Source organism: Drosophila kikkawai, chromosome 3L (assembly GCF_030179895.1).
Source record: "Drosophila kikkawai strain 14028-0561.14 chromosome 3L, DkikHiC1v2, whole genome shotgun sequence".
NCBI lineage: Eukaryota > Metazoa > Arthropoda > Insecta > Diptera > Drosophilidae > Drosophila > Drosophila kikkawai.
The window spans coordinates 5,098,166-5,118,719 of NC_091730.1; the positions used below are offsets into that span (position 1 = coordinate 5,098,166).

The 20,554-nt window shown below is 40.4% G+C and overlaps 1 protein-coding gene and 5 non-coding genes across 6 annotated transcripts; 5 read left to right on the forward strand and 1 right to left on the reverse strand.

The window, feature by feature from the left end:
• The first annotated feature begins 398 nt into the window (after positions 1 to 398).
• Positions 399 to 520, forward strand: LOC121503166 (U5 spliceosomal RNA). The gene has a single exon (XR_005991325.1). It is a non-coding gene; the product is annotated as a U5 spliceosomal RNA (small nuclear RNA).
• Positions 521 to 671: 151 nt separating this feature from the next.
• On the reverse strand, positions 672 to 18,782 carry Cht7 (chitinase 7). The gene is made up of 8 exons (XM_017174398.2): positions 18,461 to 18,782; positions 7,219 to 7,300; positions 4,042 to 4,559; positions 3,018 to 3,974; positions 2,837 to 2,948; positions 1,804 to 2,774; positions 1,544 to 1,745; positions 672 to 1,477 (listed from the first exon to the last, which is right to left on the reverse strand). The coding sequence occupies exons 1-8, from the start codon at positions 18,461 to 18,463 to the stop codon at positions 1,272 to 1,274; spliced, it is 3,051 nt and encodes a 1,016-aa protein (XP_017029887.1). The 5' UTR covers positions 18,464 to 18,782; the 3' UTR covers positions 672 to 1,271.
• On the forward strand, positions 5,584 to 5,655 carry TRNAC-GCA (transfer RNA cysteine (anticodon GCA)). Its single transcript has one exon. It is a non-coding gene; the product is annotated as a tRNA-Cys (tRNA).
• TRNAC-GCA (transfer RNA cysteine (anticodon GCA)) lies at positions 5,828 to 5,899 on the forward strand. Its single transcript has one exon. It is a non-coding gene; the product is annotated as a tRNA-Cys (tRNA).
• On the forward strand, positions 6,265 to 6,336 carry TRNAC-GCA (transfer RNA cysteine (anticodon GCA)). Its single transcript has one exon. It is a non-coding gene; the product is annotated as a tRNA-Cys (tRNA).
• On the forward strand, positions 7,074 to 7,145 carry TRNAC-GCA (transfer RNA cysteine (anticodon GCA)). Its single transcript has one exon. It is a non-coding gene; the product is annotated as a tRNA-Cys (tRNA).
• Positions 18,783 to 20,554: the final 1,772 nt, after the last annotated feature.

Below are 20,554 nucleotides of genomic sequence, written 5' to 3' on the forward strand. Positions count from 1 at the left end.
CAGTTTTGATAAGTAGGTTTTATTACTATAGAGTGTGGAGAACCTAATATTAAATTAATAATAATTAAATAATAAAATACTTAACTGATTTAAGCCGCAGAGTGAAACTTTTCCTTGAAATTTTAGTTTAAAATGTTTATAAAACTGTAGATCGGAGGTAAATAATATAAACAAATGAAAAGCAAGAGCAATAATGCCGGTAAACAAAATTCGAGGGCATGCGCACTCGGCGGCAGGCTGCTCAGAGAAATTATTTCACAGCCGAGGGTGACTTTCACATTCCGCGCCCGAAGGTGTGCAACAGTTTGTGGCATTTTCCGCTCGAGCCAGGCTGCGTATAATTCCCAACCAGTTGTGGCAGCGCCGGCATGGAGTAGCCGAGGAAAACAGTGGGCAAATCACTCTGGCTTCTCTTCAGTTGTCGAATAAATCTTTCGCCTTTTACTAAAGATTTCCGTGGAGAGGAGCACTCTAATGAGTCTAAAATAATTTTTAGTAGTGCCCTGTTGCAAGACTGGGGCCATAATGAATAAATTTAACAAATTAATATTAAATTAAGAGATTCTTGTGTTTAAAAATTATAAAGAACCCATGCATACCTTGGTTTTTATGTTTTTTTTATTTTAACTACGTAAATTACAACTCTATAATACAAATTTTATTGTTAAAACTTGAAAATGTACAAATTTTCACTGTGTGCTGAGTTTTTTTTTGTGTTTCAAAGAGTTTAAGAAAGATATATTAGGAGGGGCAAAAGCGGCAGAAAGATGGATATAGCGGAAACTGTTTCGCTTGGTTTTATTTTTTTTAGGGGATACGAATTTGGATAGTGATTTCTAGGGCCGATCTGGTTTTGGTTGGTTATTGGTCTCTTATGATTATCACAGTTTGCTATACGGAAGTTTCTATCGCTTTCCATATAAACCATATAGAACGGGAGAGAGTGCGAGAGTTAGTTTTGGGAGCCTAGAAGAAAGTTCTGGTTGTGTTTTCGGGATTTCAGTTTTTCTGTTTCCTTTGTTTCTTGCGCGAATTTGTAACTAAGACATAAAAACTACTTACTTAACTAAGTTAGAACTATAATTAGTGTACAAAAAATTCAGACGAAATTTAGCAACGTTTTTTTTTTTCGAGTATTTCGTTAGTTTTCGGGCGGGGACGGCGGCAGCAAAAGATTTTTTTTGTGGCAGTTTCGCGCTTAAAACTAAATTTAGGGCATCGCTTTTATATAATATTAACAATATTAACATCCTTCGCTACGCGGATCTCTCTTAGGCAGGCGCCTCCGTTGGCGCGTGGCATCCCTCGACATTCTCGGGCCAATCGCAGACGTTCTCCTGGGGATTGAAGACCAGGTTGGCGGGGCAGGGCATGTGGTGTTTGCGCTCGCCCTCGCACATGTAATAGTGGGTGCAGTCAGCCCAATCCTTGTGGTAGCTAATGTGTCCATCCTCCTCCGCGCAGGTCACCTCGTGGGCTAAAATGGATGGGTAAATGTTAATTGTATTTATATTATATATAAAATAATCTTATAACCACTTACGATCCTTGGTGGTGTAGGCTCCTCGTGGGCCGTGGGACTCATAGGGTCCATCGTACTCCAGCTCCACCTTGTAGTCCTTCAGCTCCTCGCTCAAGGCACTCAGCAGGGGATATTTGCCACTGCCGCAGCGGCCGGAGAAGTCATCCATGTCTATGGACCAGACCATGATGCCACCAAAGCCCTGCTCCTTCAGCCATTCGGTCTGTAAAATGGCCATTGGGTAAGCATTTAAATTTAAGAATTATTATTTTCCTACTCACCTTGGTCTTCAGCGAACGCTCATCATCGAAGCCCACCCACTGGTTGCCGCGGTAGGCGAAGGGCACCTGCTGCTCCGAGTCCCAGACAAGCGTGGTATTGTCCGCCGCCAGGAAAGAGCACACCTCGTAATAGCTAAGGAATCCAGCCTCGTTGGTGAACTTGCCAGCCTTGCCGCCACCGGAAGAGGGCGATCCAATATCAAATTGAGTTTCGTTGACCAGCTCAAAGCTGCGGCCATAGGTGGGCATGCCGATGAGAAGCTTCTCTTTGGGAGCACCTTGCTTTACCCACTCCCGGGCACTATAGTCCACGGTCAGTTTCTTCTGATATCCCGTGGCAGACTCCAAGGCAAACAGCGGCGAATTGTGACCCACAGTGCGTTCCCACTGACCGTGGAAGTCATAGGTCATCACATTGATGAAATCCAGGTATTTCGAGATCTCCGGGACATCATAGCCGGCGGCAATGGCCTCAAACGAAGCAGGCACGGCGGCGGTGAGCAGGAGACGTGGCAAACCCGAAGACTTGGCCTCGCCCTCGAAGGCCACACGCAGCTCCTTCAGCAGACTGACATAGGCCACACGATCCTCGGCGCCGCGCGGATACTCCCAGTCCACGTCCAAGCCATTGAACTTGTAGTCACGCAGGAAATCGATGGCCTCGTAGACGAACTGGTTCATGCGGAACACATTGGAGGTGAGCTCCTTGAAGGGTGTAGAGCCAAAGGCCCAGCCACCGATGGCCAGCAGGATTTGCAGATCAGGATTGGCATCTCGCAGAGCAATCACACTTTCATAGTTCTCGGGATCATCATCGGTGGCTTCTGTCAACTTGTAATCCTGGAGCGTGGCAAAGGCATAAACGATGTGGGTGCAAAGCTTGGGATCGATGTTCTCCGGCTGGAATTTGCCAGCTCCCGGTCGCTTGGCTGACCAGCTGGTCAGATAACAGAAGACCTGGGCGGGACGAGCTGCGGATAGAGAGTTTTGATTAGAGATTTTTTTTAGGGGAAGGATTGCGATGTGAACTTACTGTTTGTATCCACCGCATTGGCTCCAGACTTGATGCGCTGCTTCTTAAGGACCTGGGGCTTGCGTACCTTGTTCAGGACCTCATCCACAGAGATCTTGATGGGTTCAGGTTTCTGGAATTTAAAATAAACGTAGAAATGAATAATTTTATTAATTTATTTGATTATTTCCCCTAAACTCACCTCTTCAATATCCTCAAATGTGGCTGCAATGGCTGTCCAGTTCACATCCTTGGCCTCCTTGCCGCGCGAAATGCCCAACAGTTCCTCCCTCATGGCTCCAATCAGCGGATACTTGACATTTCCACCGCAAACCTCACCCTTGAAGTCATCCATGTCAATGGTCCACACCATGGCGCCTCCAAAGCCATTCGATTTGATCCAGTGCATCTTGTTCCTGATGGCGCGCTCATCGTCGAAGCCAACCCACTGATCACCGTCCACCAGATAGGGAACCTTCATCTCATCATCCCAGACATAGACAGCGCCATTGAGCAGCATCTCGCAGATCTCATAATAAGCCAAGAAACCGCTCTCCTTGGTATAGACACCCTCACGTCCACCGCCCGAGGCGGGGGCATTGGGACCATGCTTATCGGTATTGGCCAACGTGAAGGAGCGTCCATAGGTGGGCATGCCAATGACCAGCTTCTCCTTGGGAGCACCCAGTTTGACCCACAAACTGGCTGCATTGTCCACGGACAGCTGTTTGCGCCACTCGGAGTCGGTGGAGGGAGCATACAGCGGGGCATTGTGTCCCGTTTCGCGTTCCCACTTGCCGTGGAAATCGTAGGCCATCAGGTTAATAAAGTCCAAATAACTGGCAATGGCCGGCACATCATAGCCACCACGGACATTGTCGGGTCCGACGGGCACGGCGGCGGAGAGCAATAGGCGGGGTTTCTTCAGTTCCTGGGCCTCGGCCTCGAAGGCTTCGCGCAGCTCCTTCAGCAGCAGGACAAAGTTCTTCTTGTCATCAGAGCCCTTGGGGTATTCCCAATCCATGTCCAGGCCATCGAAGCCGCGCTTGCGGAGGAAGGGAATAGCAGAGTACACAAAGGTCTGGCGGGTGTAGCGCGTGGCCGACATGTCCTTAAATTTCTGGGTGCCAAAGGACCAGCCGCCCAAGGCCAAAAGGATCTGTAAATAAAATAAACAAGATTAAATTCATAATGTTTTTTTTTAGACATTTTTTAAGATAACTCACCTTCAGCTTGGGATTGGCTTTGCGCAGGTTCATCATACGTTCGTACAGTCCGGGAGTGGTATCCTTCGTCTCATCATTGGACTCGTAGGAGCTCAGCTTGCCCTTCTTAAGCCAGCCAAAGGCAAAGATAATGTGAGTGCAGAGATCGGCGGGAATATCTTCTGGCACAAACTTGCCGATCTTGACGCGATATTGCGACCAATTGGTGTAGTAGCACACAATCTTGGGCGTGCCATCATCCACCTTGGTCTTCTTGCCCTTCAGCGAGGATCCACTGGCCACCAGGGCAGTGCCACCAGCCGCCGCTGCTGCTGCTCCGGCAGCTGCTCCGCCCAGTTTCGCCTTGGAGCGGAGACGAGTGCGCCGGACACTGGTGGTGGTGGCGGCAGTGATCTGATCGCTGCGCTTCTCCGCTGCCGCTGGAGCCGGAGCCTCAGTGGACTTCTTAGAGTCGATGAGGTTGCTTCGCGACGAGCTGACCGACGTTGTGGGACGTCGCAGGCGTCGACGGGTTTTGGCTGAAACGGGATTTTATTTATTAACATTTTTTAAACATAAAATAAATTTATTTTATTCTTAGCTATTCTAAACTATAATTAATTAATACAGATTAAGAAGATGGACCTTTCCTTTAATGTAAATAAATTTAGACATACTTAAAAGGTTAACATATATTATAAATAATTAATTTTTAAGCAGTTTATCGAACTAATAAAATTGAATTTATTTATTTAACAAAAAATTAGGCTTTTCTTTGATAAAATGAAGTAGGCAGCCTCCCTTTTCATTTCGAGAGCTTCGCCCACATATGACCTACAAAAGTGTTTAAAACTTGACCTTGCCCAGAGGTTGCACAATCCCAAAGCACATGGCGACAGCGTAAAGTACAGTAGCTGAGCACCTGAGCGATGCTGGTGTGCACCTGTCATCTGTCAGCCGTCAGCCATCGGTGCGGCAATGTGTGGTAATGACGGGGCTGGCTGTCGCAATCTCGATCTCAATCGGTGATCGTAGTGGCAATTGCGATTGGATTGTCAACCACTTGCGATCGTGGAGTGTCGATAATTTCGAATTAATGTTCGAAATACATTTTGAATCCGCCGAAAACTCTGGCCAAGTCGTGACGCTGAGATTTACTCGATTCTCCAGGCAACCCCAGTAATTAAGATATCGAAGGTAGAGAGATATTGCTTTTGGGGCCCGATGCCAAAAGCAAACATGCATTCGTAATTATTAATGGAATACCGCTTGGCCCACACCGGTTTCGTTTGTTAATTTCGCTAAATGAGTTGGAATTGTTGCAGCAGAAATAACAATGCGAGATTATATTGCTAAACCTGTTTAAATATTTCATTTAATGGCCGTATCTTTTGCATTTTTCCACTGCGCAAGCCCACACAGAGCAGCCGGCACCGAATAAAAGGGGTGGGACCAGGGTCTGGGGGCGAAGGCGGTGGCTGTTTTGTGCTGTGGCTATTTTTAGCTTTCTCGCTTGGCTCGCCATGCGCCTCTAGTTGCCGTTTGGCCGCTTGAACTCCAACTGGGGATATAGCTCAGTGGTAGAGCATTCGACTGCAGATCGAGAGGTCCCCGGTTCAAACCCGGGTGTCCCCTTGGTAAACTTTTTTGTTCTTATTTTTTTAGAATTGTTATTCTGATCAGTGCTTATCATTTATTTTTCTAGGAGTACTTTCTGCTGATATCAGGCTCTGTTCTGATGTAATTTTAAGCATATAGAGGCGACTGTTGGCACTTGGAGGCTGCTGTGGAGCCCGCAGTCACACTTGGGGATATAGCTCAGTGGTAGAGCATTCGACTGCAGATCGAGAGGTCCCCGGTTCAAACCCGGGTGTCCCCTAGGTAAACCTTTTTGCTAACTCTACAAATAAAGCCTTCATCATCTTAAGCAATTACTTTATTAAAATAATTATTTATTTAGCTGATTTCCTTGGCAAATGAATTATTTTCCTCCACTGCACGTAATAATCTTAACAAATCGTTTGTAATTTGTGGCTAGCTTTAAATGCTTAAATATCCATTTTTATGTTTCTGCAAGAGCCATAAATAATTGCATTTTAATTTCATGTATAATCTGTTGTATAATTGCAAGTCGTTTTATTTATAACTTGGCTGCTTAATTTTCTTGCCCAGCCGAGGGTTAATTCTCAACAAGAACAGCGGTGGTAGCAATCAAGTGTCAGTTTAGCCACCGCCTGCCAACATGGGGATATAGCTCAGTGGTAGAGCATTCGACTGCAGATCGAGAGGTCCCCGGTTCAAACCCGGGTGTCCCCTTGTTTTTTGCTATTATTTTTTCGTTTTAAATATTGTTTCTAGTACTTGTTTTATTTTAAAATTTAAGTAAATACAAAATAGCACTTTAGTTTGTGAAATTTTACAGAAAGCCGTCTGCTGTTTTGATTTTAAATCAAACAATAAATATGTTCAATGTATTTTTGTAGTTCCCCTTTATCGTCTTAAATATTTGCACATATTTCGTAGCTTGCACGAAACTAATTTCTGTTAAAAGACTTTATTATCATTAATGAAGTAGCCAATCTCGGTCTGCAGCCTTTTATACATTTGCATTTCAAACTAGTTATATGAAAACTGATGGTTATTCGAAATATATTTACTTCTGTTTTGTCTATGCCATTTGTTTTCCTTGTTTCCTTTGTTTTCTTATATAATTTGTTTTTAATTACCGCTTAATTAGGAGCTAAGGTGTTATCTGACAGGGCTTGGCTGCCACGCCCTTTGCCTTTCTCTAATTAATTTTTTTCAATGGGTTAAACAACAAGTAAAGTGAAGTGATAATGACAGATAACCAATACAATGGGTTACAAAATAAGGAAAGGCAAAGTCAACAGTCGTTGTTTATCAACTTCCGCCCACCAACTACAGCAAAGAAATAGACGACTAAAGAAGGAACTAAAAATAGTCAAAGATAGGCATTATTCCTCGCCCACGCACCAAGATCGGGTGAGCGTTTGGTGGCGTTTCTTGGGTATCTTCTAGCTCCTTATATAAGTGGGGATATAGCTCAGTGGTAGAGCATTCGACTGCAGATCGAGAGGTCCCCGGTTCAAACCCGGGTGTCCCCTTGGTAAACCTTTTTGTCACATCTTTTAATACACTTATTAAATTTTAATATTATTATTAAATAAAGTTACTTACTTTGCGCACTGTCTGTAGAGGGCGAGAGCAATACAATCAGTAGACATATCACAAATGCGATTCGCAGCAACCGCGGTGGAAACTGTCGAAAGAGAGGAGAGACAAGAGGTAATTAATCACTCGGGCTTATGCTTTGATGTACGATTAATAATCTGTGATTTATATGTGAGGGGGCATGTCGACTTTCGACAAATTACGTGGCACTTGTTGCCGGCTGCCACCTGAAATTGGGCCAGAGGGAAGGTCATTCGCACACTTGGCACAAGTGAGATCCCGCGGGGTCAGTTCCCTTTGGCGCCCACGGAATCCGAACACGTACCATCTCGACATTGACCCAGTTCCTCACCGACCTGATCCGAGTCGATTGCTCGGCCAAACTAATTAACAATTAGCCCGTTGCTTTTGCTGCTGCCCATAATTATTCAACTCGACTGTCACAAGTTATGCGCCTGTGCCGGCCCCTCCATTGTCCATTGTATATTGTCTTTAGAGGAGGCAGTGCTCATAGAGCTGTTAAGATTTTGGTCTGACATCTTCAGTTGCACTTTGGACGCTTATTAGCCGTTTTTGTGAAGAGTCACTCGACTTTGAAAGCCGGTCCCAGGCAAGCTGACCTCCAGTAGCATTCACCCGAGTTCTCCAAAGTGACGGGAAGAGGCTGGTCGTTTTTCATTTTGCAGATATTAATTTATGTAGGTTTTTTAGTACATAAAACTTGTTTTAAAATGTATTAAAAACTAAACAAAGATAATAATTAAACTGGTCTTAAGAGACTGTTATTTGTAAGTCTTAAAAGGGTCACAAATGATAATAGAAATCAATAGTCAAAACATTTATTAATTTCTTTTAAATGTAAACAATTCTCTGCTAATTCCCTGATTAATTTGTGCTTAGTGAAAGTGTGGCAAGAAAATAAGAATACAAAACCAGTTTTTTTTAATAATTCATAAGCTTTATTAATAATTTCTGGAAACTATGGCTTAAATAAAGCGAAACGAATTAAGAATAAAGAAGCCAAAGCTGCTATTATGATTTCCTGCTTAGGCAAAAAAATAAATAGCATTAGGAAAAGAGTCATTAATTATAAATGGTGAGCTTGGCTTTGACCTAAACATTAAGAAAGATAAATCTAACAACACGCCAATTAAATGCAACGTGCTGACAGTATCTTCAATTAAATCTAAACAAACATGTATAAATTTCAAAGAAATTTTATAGTTTCAACGAAAAACATTAACCTTAAAAATCTAACAAGCCAAAAGAGAATGCAGTTGTTTTTATGCTTTTAAAATATGTATTTTATCTTTGCCTACACAAATACTAAACCTTATGTGTACCTTTCACATGGCTTTTGTTTATGTTTTTTTTTACTTGTAGTTTTTTTTTTAGCAAATAACCTCGTCTACCTATATTATTAGTAGAGGTTCTCTGGGCCATTAGCCGTTCACCTGATTGGTCATTCCGCGGGCATCTCCATTAAGAACACCTTACACAACGCCAGGGTTATGCAAATTGAGCCGCAGGCCCTCGAACCAACAAACAGTTAGCCCGCGGAGAGAAGAGAAATGGCCAGAATTGGCACAGGCATGAGTTGATTGTTAAATTCCAGATCTTACAGTTAGAAAGCTGGCTCTGGATGTGGATATTAAATCCCCAGGTATCGCTCAAGGTCGTGTCACCAGCACGAACCGAAAAAGGTTGACAATTTATGGTCACATCCCCCAATTAATCGTTCTCAGTGGATCGCAATTTCCTTAGATCTCTCGATCGTTCAAAGAAAAACAAAAAGTGAAACTGGTTTCAACTTGTATATATTTTGGGCTATTTATTTAAATTAATTTACGGCTGCATAAATTACCAAGAGTCTCTCAAAGGCAAAGCAAAGCCAAAGCAAAACAGCTAACGCAAAAGGTTCCTTATCGCGTGTGGCCAGTTAGGCAAAGTTGCTGCGGCAACGGAGACTGTTTGGGGATTGGACTCGGTCTCGTACTGGACCAACTGGTTTGCTCTCGCTTTGGATCTTTGGCTCTGGAACTGGGCGCGGAAATAAACATGAACGGAATGACCGTAAAGAGAAATCCAACTGGGCTCTGGCTCAAAGCTTGGCTCTCAAATGCCTTTCATTTTCCTTGTGCGAAAGCGAAAATCACCTCTCAGAATTCCTGCCTTTTTGGTTTTTTTTTTTGTATTATTTTTATTTTGCTTTAGCAAATCATCTTTCAATACAATTCTTGCGTAAAATTTGTGTACTTTGTTGTCCATTTCGGGCAGTTGTCCAAGTTGCATTTGCTAAGTTTTCCACAAATGTCCATTGTGTGTTTGGTTTTGTGTTTTTGTTTTTTGTTTTCTATATGTGTTGGTATCATTAGCTAGTGTCCATGTTGTCTAACGGCTCGCTGGAGCAAAGCCAAGTTACACGGGGGGAAATTTTGAAAATACTCTGTTTCATGTTATGAAGTTTTGACACTTAATTTCTTTAATTATCTTTTACAAAAGTAGACCAAAGAATATTAATTAAACATTTTTTTTTAGAGAAGTGCATTTTTTAATTTAAATTAATATATATTTTAACCGTGTAGCTCCCTGCCTAACTAACGTTTCTTTATTGGCTTAAAAAAGAGCCGCCTAGTCGTATGTAAGTTTGGTTTTTGCGTCTGACTGCGGTTACGACAGCGCCAAATAAAAGTCAATAAATAATAGAAAGAGAGAGAGGGGGAGGGGGAGTACCGGGTGCCACCACTGGCTACAAGGAGAGACAAGCCAACTGCATTCCAGCAGCATGATTGGATTTGTTCAATTGTCTTGCGCAAAAAAAAAAAAGGAAAACAGTAAAAGAAACAGCAAGTCCAAATGAAAAATCAGAGAAAATTGCATTTTAAACGCAGCAGGGGTTTCGAATTGGGGGATACCCTTAACTATTTTTAAATAATTAAAAGTTAAGACTATAGGGGAATGGGGGAATAGAAGAATCTTATTTAATTTAAGATACATTTAAAAGGAAAACATTAAGGTTTTTAGTATAATTAATTTTCAAAATAAACTTTCAGATATAAACTGTTTAAAAAATCCTTTTAAAAGCCATTAAATCTCATACATATTTTATTTTATATATAGTAAAAACATATCTACCCCGCCTAACCCAATCATATCGAGGGTATGTGAAAATATGAGCCGTTTTGTGTGATTGTTGGATTTCACTTGCACGAAAGCACAGAAAGCGCAGAAATTGCAATTCATTTGCGTACATTTTTTCTGGCTTTTGTTGCCGTTTAATGTTGCTGACTGTTGCTGGTGCTCATGCTCCCTCAATATATTTTCAACAGGCGCGACAAATTACGCAAAATGTTGCATTAATCATGGGCCTACGTCGCGTTCGTCGCCTAAGTCTTTCGTTTTTGGGGGAGCTGCAGTTCGGCGCTTGCACGCTCGAAAGCTCGTTTGAAGTGCGATTTATTTAAATGTGGTCGTTAGCGGCTTTCCCCTCATCCATTTACCATTTTGGCGGCTGTCGAATCAATGTTGTCCGGCCGTCCGTCGGCTCTGTCGCGCCGCTAAATTTAATTAAATCTTGAACGCCTTTTTGCTTGACCGAAATTAAGCTCAAGGTGAGACGCAGCGCAGCACAAAGTAAAAAGAGGTAAAATAAAAATGAAAATACACAAAAATCACACAGAGAAAATTTAAGAAAAGCCGCCGCGACATGCGTTTTGGGATGTGGGATGTAAAGTCACATAAGTCATAACTGTTTGGGCAATAATTTTAGCTTGGCTTTGATTTTTGCGGCTAACTACTTGGTGGACCAGTTGCATACGTCACAATTAAGCCAAGTCGTGAGCACCTGTCCTGTCCCGCCGACCAGACGACCTTGCGCAATCTGGCCGGAGCTCCGCAAACGAGTCCAGAGCAACTGAATGAGTCAGTTTGTACTTAAACCGAAACTGGTTCACGGATCAATTAGAATAATGGCACCGTGGCTTATAGCAATTAGTTGGGACTGGCCAGGGCGAGAATATGCGACTCCAATTGCCAATTACAGTACAGTTTTTGGGTGCGGTGCGGTGCTTTGCCGGATTCCTCCTGAACTGAACTGATCTGATCAGATCTGGCTTGGTCTCCCTGGCAATTACTTCCTGTTGCAGCATAACCCTGAAGCGGCCATTGACGCTTTAAAAGAAAACGAGTTGCGGCAGCAGACAGTAAACAAAATATATATGAAATGTGTACTAAGATTTCGAGAGCCAGTTCTAGGGCTTCTTACACTGAGAAATATACTTTTATATACCTACCTATCTATTGTTTTCTTGGCCTTCTAAAGACATTTTTTCTTATTGGGTCTGTAATACTACAAAATTACTTTTATTATGTTATTATTTCAAGCCTCAAAATAATATATTTGTCCTTTTAATCATAAAAACTTAATTTCTTGGCATATTCATTATTTCCCCCAGATTCTTCCTCACGAAATAAATAAAAATTACTATATTTTAGCCACCATAATCACCAGGTATACCCAGCCAGACCCTTTGAGCACCTCCACTCATGATGGATTAAGCAACACATCTCTCTGTGGTTTCTTGACGCACCCATTGAATTATGGAACTGCATGTCGGTTTGACGTTTTTAATGTCCTAAACGTGAGTGAGGCACATATGTACTATATGAATGCCAGCCAACTGTTGCTGAGTCACTATCACAAAAAGCAGCAGCAGCAGTAGCAACCGAGACCGAACGAGAACATATAACCATTATTCTTGCAGCGGCATTGCAATGCCAGGCCAGCAGCAGCAGCAGCAAATCTCAACAGTCGAGTGCGCAGCAGTCTCCACTTCCGTTCCAGTGCCGCCAGATCAAGCATTTCCTACACACCGCGATCTTGTTCATAATGTCAATAAAATTTATGTCCGTTTGTTTGCCAGTTTGTTTTGTTTGTCTTGCTTTTGGCCTCGTAAAGAATTTGCCATTTGTCAGTGTCGCCAGCTTCTTGGGCTTTTTGTCAGATTTCGGTTTCAGTTTTTGGCTTCAACATTAGCCTTTATTTCTGGGTCTTTTTGTCAGAAGCTCACTCTGGCGAAACCACGAGAGACAGACAAATTGTACAAAGCTAACGGCCTGGAAAATGCCAGACTCTTATGACGTTTATGCTATATAGTTCATGAATTCATAACTATTGTGAAATCTCATCCACTTGATCTCACAAAATAAAACTCAAGGCGAACATAAAATATTTACTTAATTCGGTTTCCTCTATAAATAAGAAAATAAAGCATCATTTGCTGTATAATATTAAATAATTCTTGAACATATTTAAATATTCAAGCACAAAAACAAAAAATACACCTAAGGGTATCAAGTTTACAAAAAAGGCTAATGATAATTAAACTTAAAAAAAATACCTTAATTTAAACAACGAAATCAGAATAAGCTCAAATTAGGGATTTTATTATAAGAAGTGAAGTGCTGCACACATTTTTTTAATGGCTTTCCACGAAATGATTCTTCGCATAAGCCGAGTGTGTGTGTGTCTCTCGAAAAATCATATTTTCACTGGCACTTTCTTGAGGCGTGTTTCGGCCCCTTGGCGGCAATAAGGAACTGACTGTGCGGACATTATGTCATCGTCATCGTCATCGCCCGCAGCAAGTGCAACACGAGGAGAAAAGCAGCAGCAGCAGCAGCAACAGCAGCAGAAGCGCCAGCAGCCGCCTCCTTACGTAACTCCATATATGCGCTTTTATTAATAAACAAAGCGTCCAAAAAAAAAAAAAAACAACAAACAACCAACAAAAATAATAACAGAAAAGACACAACAAATCATAGGGAAGCGGCGACGAGAAACGGTGAAATTCGTATTATTAGCAAGTTAATGCGGGGTTTGCATCTCCCGTTCAGACGAAAGCCGTAAAGCAGGTGCTTGTGCTCAACTTTAACCTTTTGGCCAAAATCGGAGACACCAGGGCAAACCCGTTCGGCCAAACGCATGGCATCGAAGATGGTGAATATTCAAATTAAATGCCTGCCCGATTGCCTCGAGGCTGGGCCAGTTTAGTGGCCAGTTTGATGCCTCGATCAGAGCTTATGTTTATGGCCTAGACAGTAAAACGGTATTAAGTCAAGTTACTTTATTGGCCAGGTCTGGTCGTAGAGTCTCGTCAGGGTGGATGAATTTATGGCCAAATGATACTGATTGGTAGAAAAATCAATAGCCAATATATCGAAATTATTGTAAATGTCATAGCAATACCAATCGATAATTGAAATATATAAAATAATCTCTAATATAAATATTTTTCATATACAAGTATTGTTATATTTTTAATTTAAATAAAAGTTATAACTCTGTTGTTAATATAAAAAATTGCCAAGTTAAGTATATAAAAAATCGATTCATATATCGAGTTTACTATCGATGACTTATTTTATTAAAATTAAACATGAAAGATAATCTTCTCAATGTATTGGCTGATTTAAAGTTTAAATTACAATTTTATTTCGATATTAAAAATGTTAATTTATCGATATTTTATATCTTTCAATTTTTCATAAATTTAAAAATATACCATAAATATAAAATTATAACAAGTATACATATTTATATGTATTACATTTACAAATAGTTTTTTACATTGACATTTTCCTACCAATAACCCCCAGTTATATTGATATAGCCTTAGTTTTCTATCATCTCCACAACTTGCTAATAATTATGGCCAACGGAGGGGGGCCAGCATCATCTGCATCAGCAAAATAAACACAAATTATAAATTTTCGCCTAATTAGTTTCAATTATTAAAAGCCAAAGTTGTGCAACCGCGCTTGGCTCAGTCCAAGTCCATCCATCGACTTGACATTTCGATTATGTCGCTGCCACTGCCGTTGTGGATATATAGACACCGGGTACGACTGATAAATATAGATACTCCGCCTTTTATATAATGACGCGGCTGAACGAGTTTGCCGCTCGCGTTGAATTGGCTTTTATTTCGGTTTGTCACCTCTCCGTTTTGTAGCTGACAAATGATTGATACACACGCGTAGATCCCCTAAGCATATGGATTCAGATTTGGCTCAAGCATAATTAACATTTATTTGTGCGCCCCTCCACTCCGTTGTGGTGACATTGGACTGGCGTGGTAATTAAGATGGATCTCGTCGTAGCGAGCAAACAAAGCGAGCTGAGCCAGGCTTTTGTCGCACTTCCTGCTAGACCCTAAAACTGAAACTTGCACAGCGCAGTAGTAGTGCGAGCAGCAAGTTCGTTGCCTCAATCTTTTGATTGGCGGTGCAGAGAGAGAAATATGCGGCAGGCTTTCAAGCTGACATTAATAGAGCAATATTGTCATGGAAATTGATTGATGATTGGCTTAATTTGAAACTAGTTTTTTATTTCGTTTGAAAAATCATTGAAATTAAGAGTAAAGCCAAATGCTGATTCTTTTTTGTATTTACAAATACAAGAATTATAATCTGCTATTGTTTAATGATAGTTTTGTTATTGGCTTTGTTTTATATCTCTCTAGTCAGTTTAATTACGTATTTCTTTCTGTGCAATGACTTGCTGATTTACTCTCACTCCTAGAGCATATGTTTATCTGCCTGTCCGTCTCTCTGACTGACTGACTGTCTTGTCTCGAGGAGTTCAATAACCATTTGATGCGTTTCGATTTCAGCCAAACTATGCACACAAATCAGCATAAAAGTGAGCGCGACTTCGAGCAGCAACTCGATTTTCTCTATACATTTACGAGTCGGCCTACACACACACACACACACCGAAAACCGAAAGCCAGTAACAACTACTGCAGCTGGGCTGTCAGGGCTAGGCCAAAAGTGACAGCTCGCCTGCCTCTCAGTCTCTCGAGTATCTCAGAATAAGAATCTAGATAGATATTTTCCAGGCACTTCTGACTGTGAGCTTAACACTAAAGCCAAATGGTTATTGCTCTAGCTACTTGGGGGCAGCTTAGCAGCTTGTTTTGTGAGTCGTGTGGCATTTATTCACATTTATTTCATAGAAATATTATAGATTGCTCTATGTTAACTTTAAATGCTTTGTGTTTGCTAACAATGAGTGGCTTGGCTCGGCCTATTCGCATTTAATTTATGTAAAATCAAGCTGCCATAAAATTGATTTAATCACACCAAAAAAATAGTCACACAGATTCAGGGTTAGTTTTGAGTTAAACAAAAGGTCAAAAAGGTATGGTATACTTCGGAAAATGTATTGAAAATGAGCAAATATATTTTATTATTATGTTTATAGTTTTTTTGGTTACCTACATAAAATAAAAAACATTCATTTTCATGTATATTATAACTTTAATTAATAATTGCATAAATATTTTGTTTATTTTTCTTTTAAAATTTAACTTTCTCAAGTCTTCTTCTATGTATTCAAGCTAATTGCGCGATCGGTTACCAAATCTGGCATAAAAAAGAAGAAAATAAAAACAAGGCAGGACCCTCGTAATCGCTGGCTGACACTCACATTACGTATACGCCCAGTCGGCCGGCATTAGCAACTTCCGTCACAATGTTATAAAAAAAAAAGTAATACCAAGCTGGCAAAAGGCCGTAAAGAAAAATGCGTTGCTTGTTTTTCTGTAAGGGAGAAAGTCTGTCGCTCTGCAATTATATTGTCTTGTATGTTTTTACTTATTTTTCCATGAAGCTTTTCGAATGTAAACACGAGCAGCTCGTCGTCAGTGTGCTGTTGCTGTTGCTGTCTTTGCCATTTGAATGGTTTGTTTTGCAAACAAAATTCTCTGGCAGTGTAAAGTGTGTTTTCATTTCATTCAATTGTCAGCGCGGCATTTCGCCTCGAACGAAAGTGAGAGTTTCAGTTTCAGTACACTACGTTTCAGGCGTGTAACTCTGCCGACAGTGACGGCCTGCACACATGTCAGTCACGGCTGTCAATAGCGCGTGTCACTGTTATTGTTATTGTTAAGGGGCGTGACCGAAGGCGGGGTCGGGCCAAGAGAGTTATTAGCCAAAAACAGCGAAATGCTGGGAAAGTGCACGAAGGCAGTGGAAACCAATTAGCATTCGTCATTGTTTATATTTTAGAGGTGTTTTTTTCTGGTGGTCTTGGAATTACATACATTTTGGACCTACCCCACTTTAAAGGTCTTTAAATATATTTAAAATCATTCAAATATACCAGATATATTTATGGAATAATTTCGAAACTTGCTATAAAAAGGATAACCTTTATAAACCACTCAAAAATTATAAAAAAAAATTAAAATCTGTGTTTAAAAATTCAAATAATGCTTATTTGGCAAAGTAAAAACCTATGAAAATCCTAATCCATATCTTAATTAAAACTAAACTTGGATAAAAATAGGGGCAGTTAGTTAATGAAAACTTTGACCCGTCTGTCAATTAAGATTTTGCTTTGTTTTTTTGCGACTTTTCTTTCAAAATCGTACAAAATTTCGACCTGCTCCACATTATACACTCGTTCACAGTCTGAAATATGATGGAATTGGGTGTATATATAGATATATATATTTCGTCCGATCCCGTGCATTGTGGAGCAAGCGAGAGACACATAAAATCAAATGTTTAATTTATAAAGCTGGTAGAGTTCGGATTTTGATTGGCTTTTGCTTTTCCACTATTTTCGAGACTTTACGTTTCGATATTTGAGTTGGACTTCGAGAGACTCGAACCTAATTTTTGCGGGTTTTTCATTTTGCCGAGACCAGTTTTTTCCGCTCTTTTTTTTTTCTGTTTCTGTTGCTTTGCCAACAACTATTTGCCAATCGACGGCGAGTCGGCGAGTTATAGGTTTTGGCTTTGCCTTTTCGCTTGTTGTTTTCCTTTTTGCAAAAATATTAATTGTTGTAAAACAAAACTAGTTATTGTTAGTGCTATTGTTGTGCGCCTGCAACTTTTACTTGCTGGCTAAATTGAGGCGTGCCGCCTGCTGCGGCCATAATGGAAATCTTTTTTCGACCAGGGCAGCTCGCTTTTCGCTTTTTCAGTTAGCTTTTTCATTTTTTTTAGTTTCTCGGCTTTTCTTTCTTAGCTGAGGAAGTAAAAGCCGTTGCCAATTGGCCAATTGAAGAGACTCTACGGTGCGCTCTCGCCCCCTTTGAAAGCGAAACTGAAAACGCCGCCCCGCCTTTTCCCAGTGTGTTGTTGTTTCTTAACAACTTCTGGCCCCCAACTGGCTTTTATCGTTTATTTCATTTCGTTTTATTCATTGTCTTTGACAAGTTTGCCTTCAACTTCGGTCGGTCAGCAGTAGCGGTACAGAACCCGTTGTCGTTGTTGCCCAAGTCCGTGTGCCTTATGCTGCTGCTTTTCTCACACTCGACCAGCCAGCCAGCCAGCCAGCCAGCCGTTTGTTCTGTCTCGCAGTCTTACACAGAAAAATATAGTTTATATAGAGGTAGCATAGAAGCGTTTTTAATTATTTAAATTAAACGCATTCTGTTCCATAATTAATATAATTTTTAATCTGTTTTATTCAAGAACTGACAGTTATTTTACAGGTTTTTTAAAGCAAAAAACAACACAGATACACTTGGTTTTGGCCAATTTATCACTTTGTACTATTTTGACATTTATACTTAAATATATAATAAAAATTATTGATATAGAATACCAATTTTGCCAAATTAAGACATAAACACAAAATAAATAAATAAAATAAATAAGCTTATGAAGCTTATATTTTATTTTTATTTATTTCTTTATTTCTTCTAGAACATTTAATAAAGTACAGCAAAGTACATAGCTTTAAAACATCATAACCAATTCAATAATATTATGATCGCCTGAACTTAGCCTTAAAATGTAATTAATAATTTTTCAAATAAAAAAAGGAGACTCGATAAAAGTCATGGCCAAATATTGAGTGGCCTAAACATAGTTTTAGTTGTTTTGATGTTGAGTAAAGTCTCTAAAAGTATAAATTATCAAATGAAAACAGCTACAAAATACTCTTTGAAAATTAAAAAAAAAAACTCTAATATTTAATTAAAAATAATGATTAAATAACAATTTTTGAACCGTGCATTCTACATTTACGTTTACGTTCTCCCCAAGTGCCATGAAGTTGCTGCTGCTTAACATTCATTTTTCCGTTGCGTCAACGGACTTTCAATATTCTTTGGCATGCTTCTTGTTCAAAGGGGGGTTTGTGGGGGCGCTGCTTTATGTCTTGTGGATATGATAATTTCCATGGGTATAGCTATGCCCATGCCTCTGACACACATTCGGACTCACTCACCATTTTTGAACTCAACTCCGCGCCGCGTGTATCCAAGAGCTTGGTCAGCCGCAAAATCGATTCTCCTTGAAATGACAGTGGGTATTAGATTGCGATTTGCAATTGGAGTTTGGTTTCGATATTGGAGATTGCCGATTGATATGGACACTGGTACACACACCGCTCTGGCTGGAAAAACTACAACTGTCGTGGGTAAATACCGCACATTTTCCGACACTAGTCACTAGTCACTTTCAAAAATCCTGCCGCTTTTTGGTTTCAGTTCGTTTTTCTTGTCTTTTCTTGACTTGTCACTGCGAGCTCGCACGTTGGACTGAACTGATCCAAAACTGGGCTCCAAAGCTGAGAAACTGAGAGCTCTGCCGGCGGAGCCAGGCCGACGCTGCCACCAGCTGCCAAGACAAGGCGACGACAGCGACCAAGGCAGCGACGCCGACGTCGACACTCTGAGAAAATCAGGGTTAAGAGAAAATAATAATAAAAGAAGCAGTTAACCTTTAAAGGAATCGTAGAAGCATTCTACTCAGAAATGAACTGAAAACAAGAAAGGAAGCTTAAAAATCAGATTTTATAATACAAAATAATATTTTTCCAAGTCAAGGAATCATTTCCGACCCCATAAACCATATATATTCTTGATCAGCATTAACATGCGAATCTTTCTAGACATGTCCGGAAGAAATCGATTTTTTTGCCATTTTTGCGAAAAATCATAAGGGGTTACATCATTAAAATTCTCAAAAATGACCAAAAATTTTGATTTCTTAAAATTTTAAATTTGGTATGCAGTTTTTTTAAAATAATAAAAACTAACACAAAACTGCTTTCCGAATCGAAATTAATGCATTTTTGACTTAGTTATGATAAATTTTAATTGTTACCTGCAAGGGTATACAAACTTTGGCTGGCCAAAGTTAGCTTTCTATCTTGTTTTTATTTAATTATTTCATATTTTATTTAAAATAAAAGTTAATACTTTCTCGCAGTGCAGCGATTGGAGTAGCAGAGAGTCGTGCTGAGTTTAGCTTTGCGCTCGGCTTTTATTTTGGCTCGGGCGCTGCGTTGAGCTTCAGGCCCGCCACGTCCGAAAGCCATATACGAGCAGCAGTCCAGCAAAAACAACAACAACAAACAAACAACAATAGCAACAAAAGCAGCAGCATAAAAACAGTTTCGGTTTGCACTCCGCGGCGCTGTGAGCTGCATGGAAAATTCAGTTTTTTATGCTTTGCTTTGGCCTCCTTCGTAGCCACTGTTAGCCATTAACAGAGTGTTAACAGAGCGCGGTTAACTAGCTAATAGCGGTAGTATGTATTCCAATGGAACGGACTTCCAGCCGAAACTTGCTTCCACTGGTTTAGATTTTTATTAGATGTTTATTTGATTTTATTAAATTAATTTTCATTAATAAGGTTTAGTTTTGTATAAAATTGTTTATTTATAGCGTTGGTTGGCATAACTTTTTATGAAAAAGTTTTATAAGATTTTAAAATTCATTTACAGAACATTCGGATGCAGGAGCGATACATTTTTAAACTTTCTTAACTTTATTACTCTTTATTAATTAAAGTAAATTATCATTAACATCATTTTTAATCTCAGGTACGGAAAATTTTAAATGGGTTAACACCTAATGGTTCGATAACTTAGCTAGGTAAAACCGGTCGCCACCCAATTTCTTTGGGGGAGGCGGCAGCAACCACCATTTGTTATCAGATTGGGGATTTTGTAAACAAACATGTTTGATTAGCATAAAGACAAACGGCCAAGAGCCGTGTCAGGCAAACGTCTCCGGGCAGATCCCCATCTTGAAGCACCATCTCTCCATCTGGGACTGCGTCAAGCCGTGGCAAATGCAAATTCAAATTCGAAATATGATTTACAAAATACGCAGCACATAACACTTTCGGCTATCGTTTCACACGATAGAAAGCAGGAGGTGGCAGCCTTAGCTCTGTCTCATTTGCATAGGTGTTCGCCGGTGTTTGCAGTGTGTGCTCGGGCATAATGGAAAGGGTTTCATAAGAGCAGCCCGATCCAAGCCAATATCAAATCAATACCAAATCCGCGTCCAATCACCAGCGTCATTCCTGA

Coding starts and splice junctions, on each gene's coding strand:
- Cht7 (XM_017174398.2), bottom strand. Junction 1,746..1,803: donor AGCGTTCGCTGAAGACCAAG/GTGAGTAGGAAA, acceptor GCCATTTTACAG/ACCGAATGGCTGAAGGAGCA. Junction 1,478..1,543: donor AGCCTACACCACCAAGGATC/GTAAGTGGTTAT, acceptor CATCCATTTTAG/CCCACGAGGTGACCTGCGCG.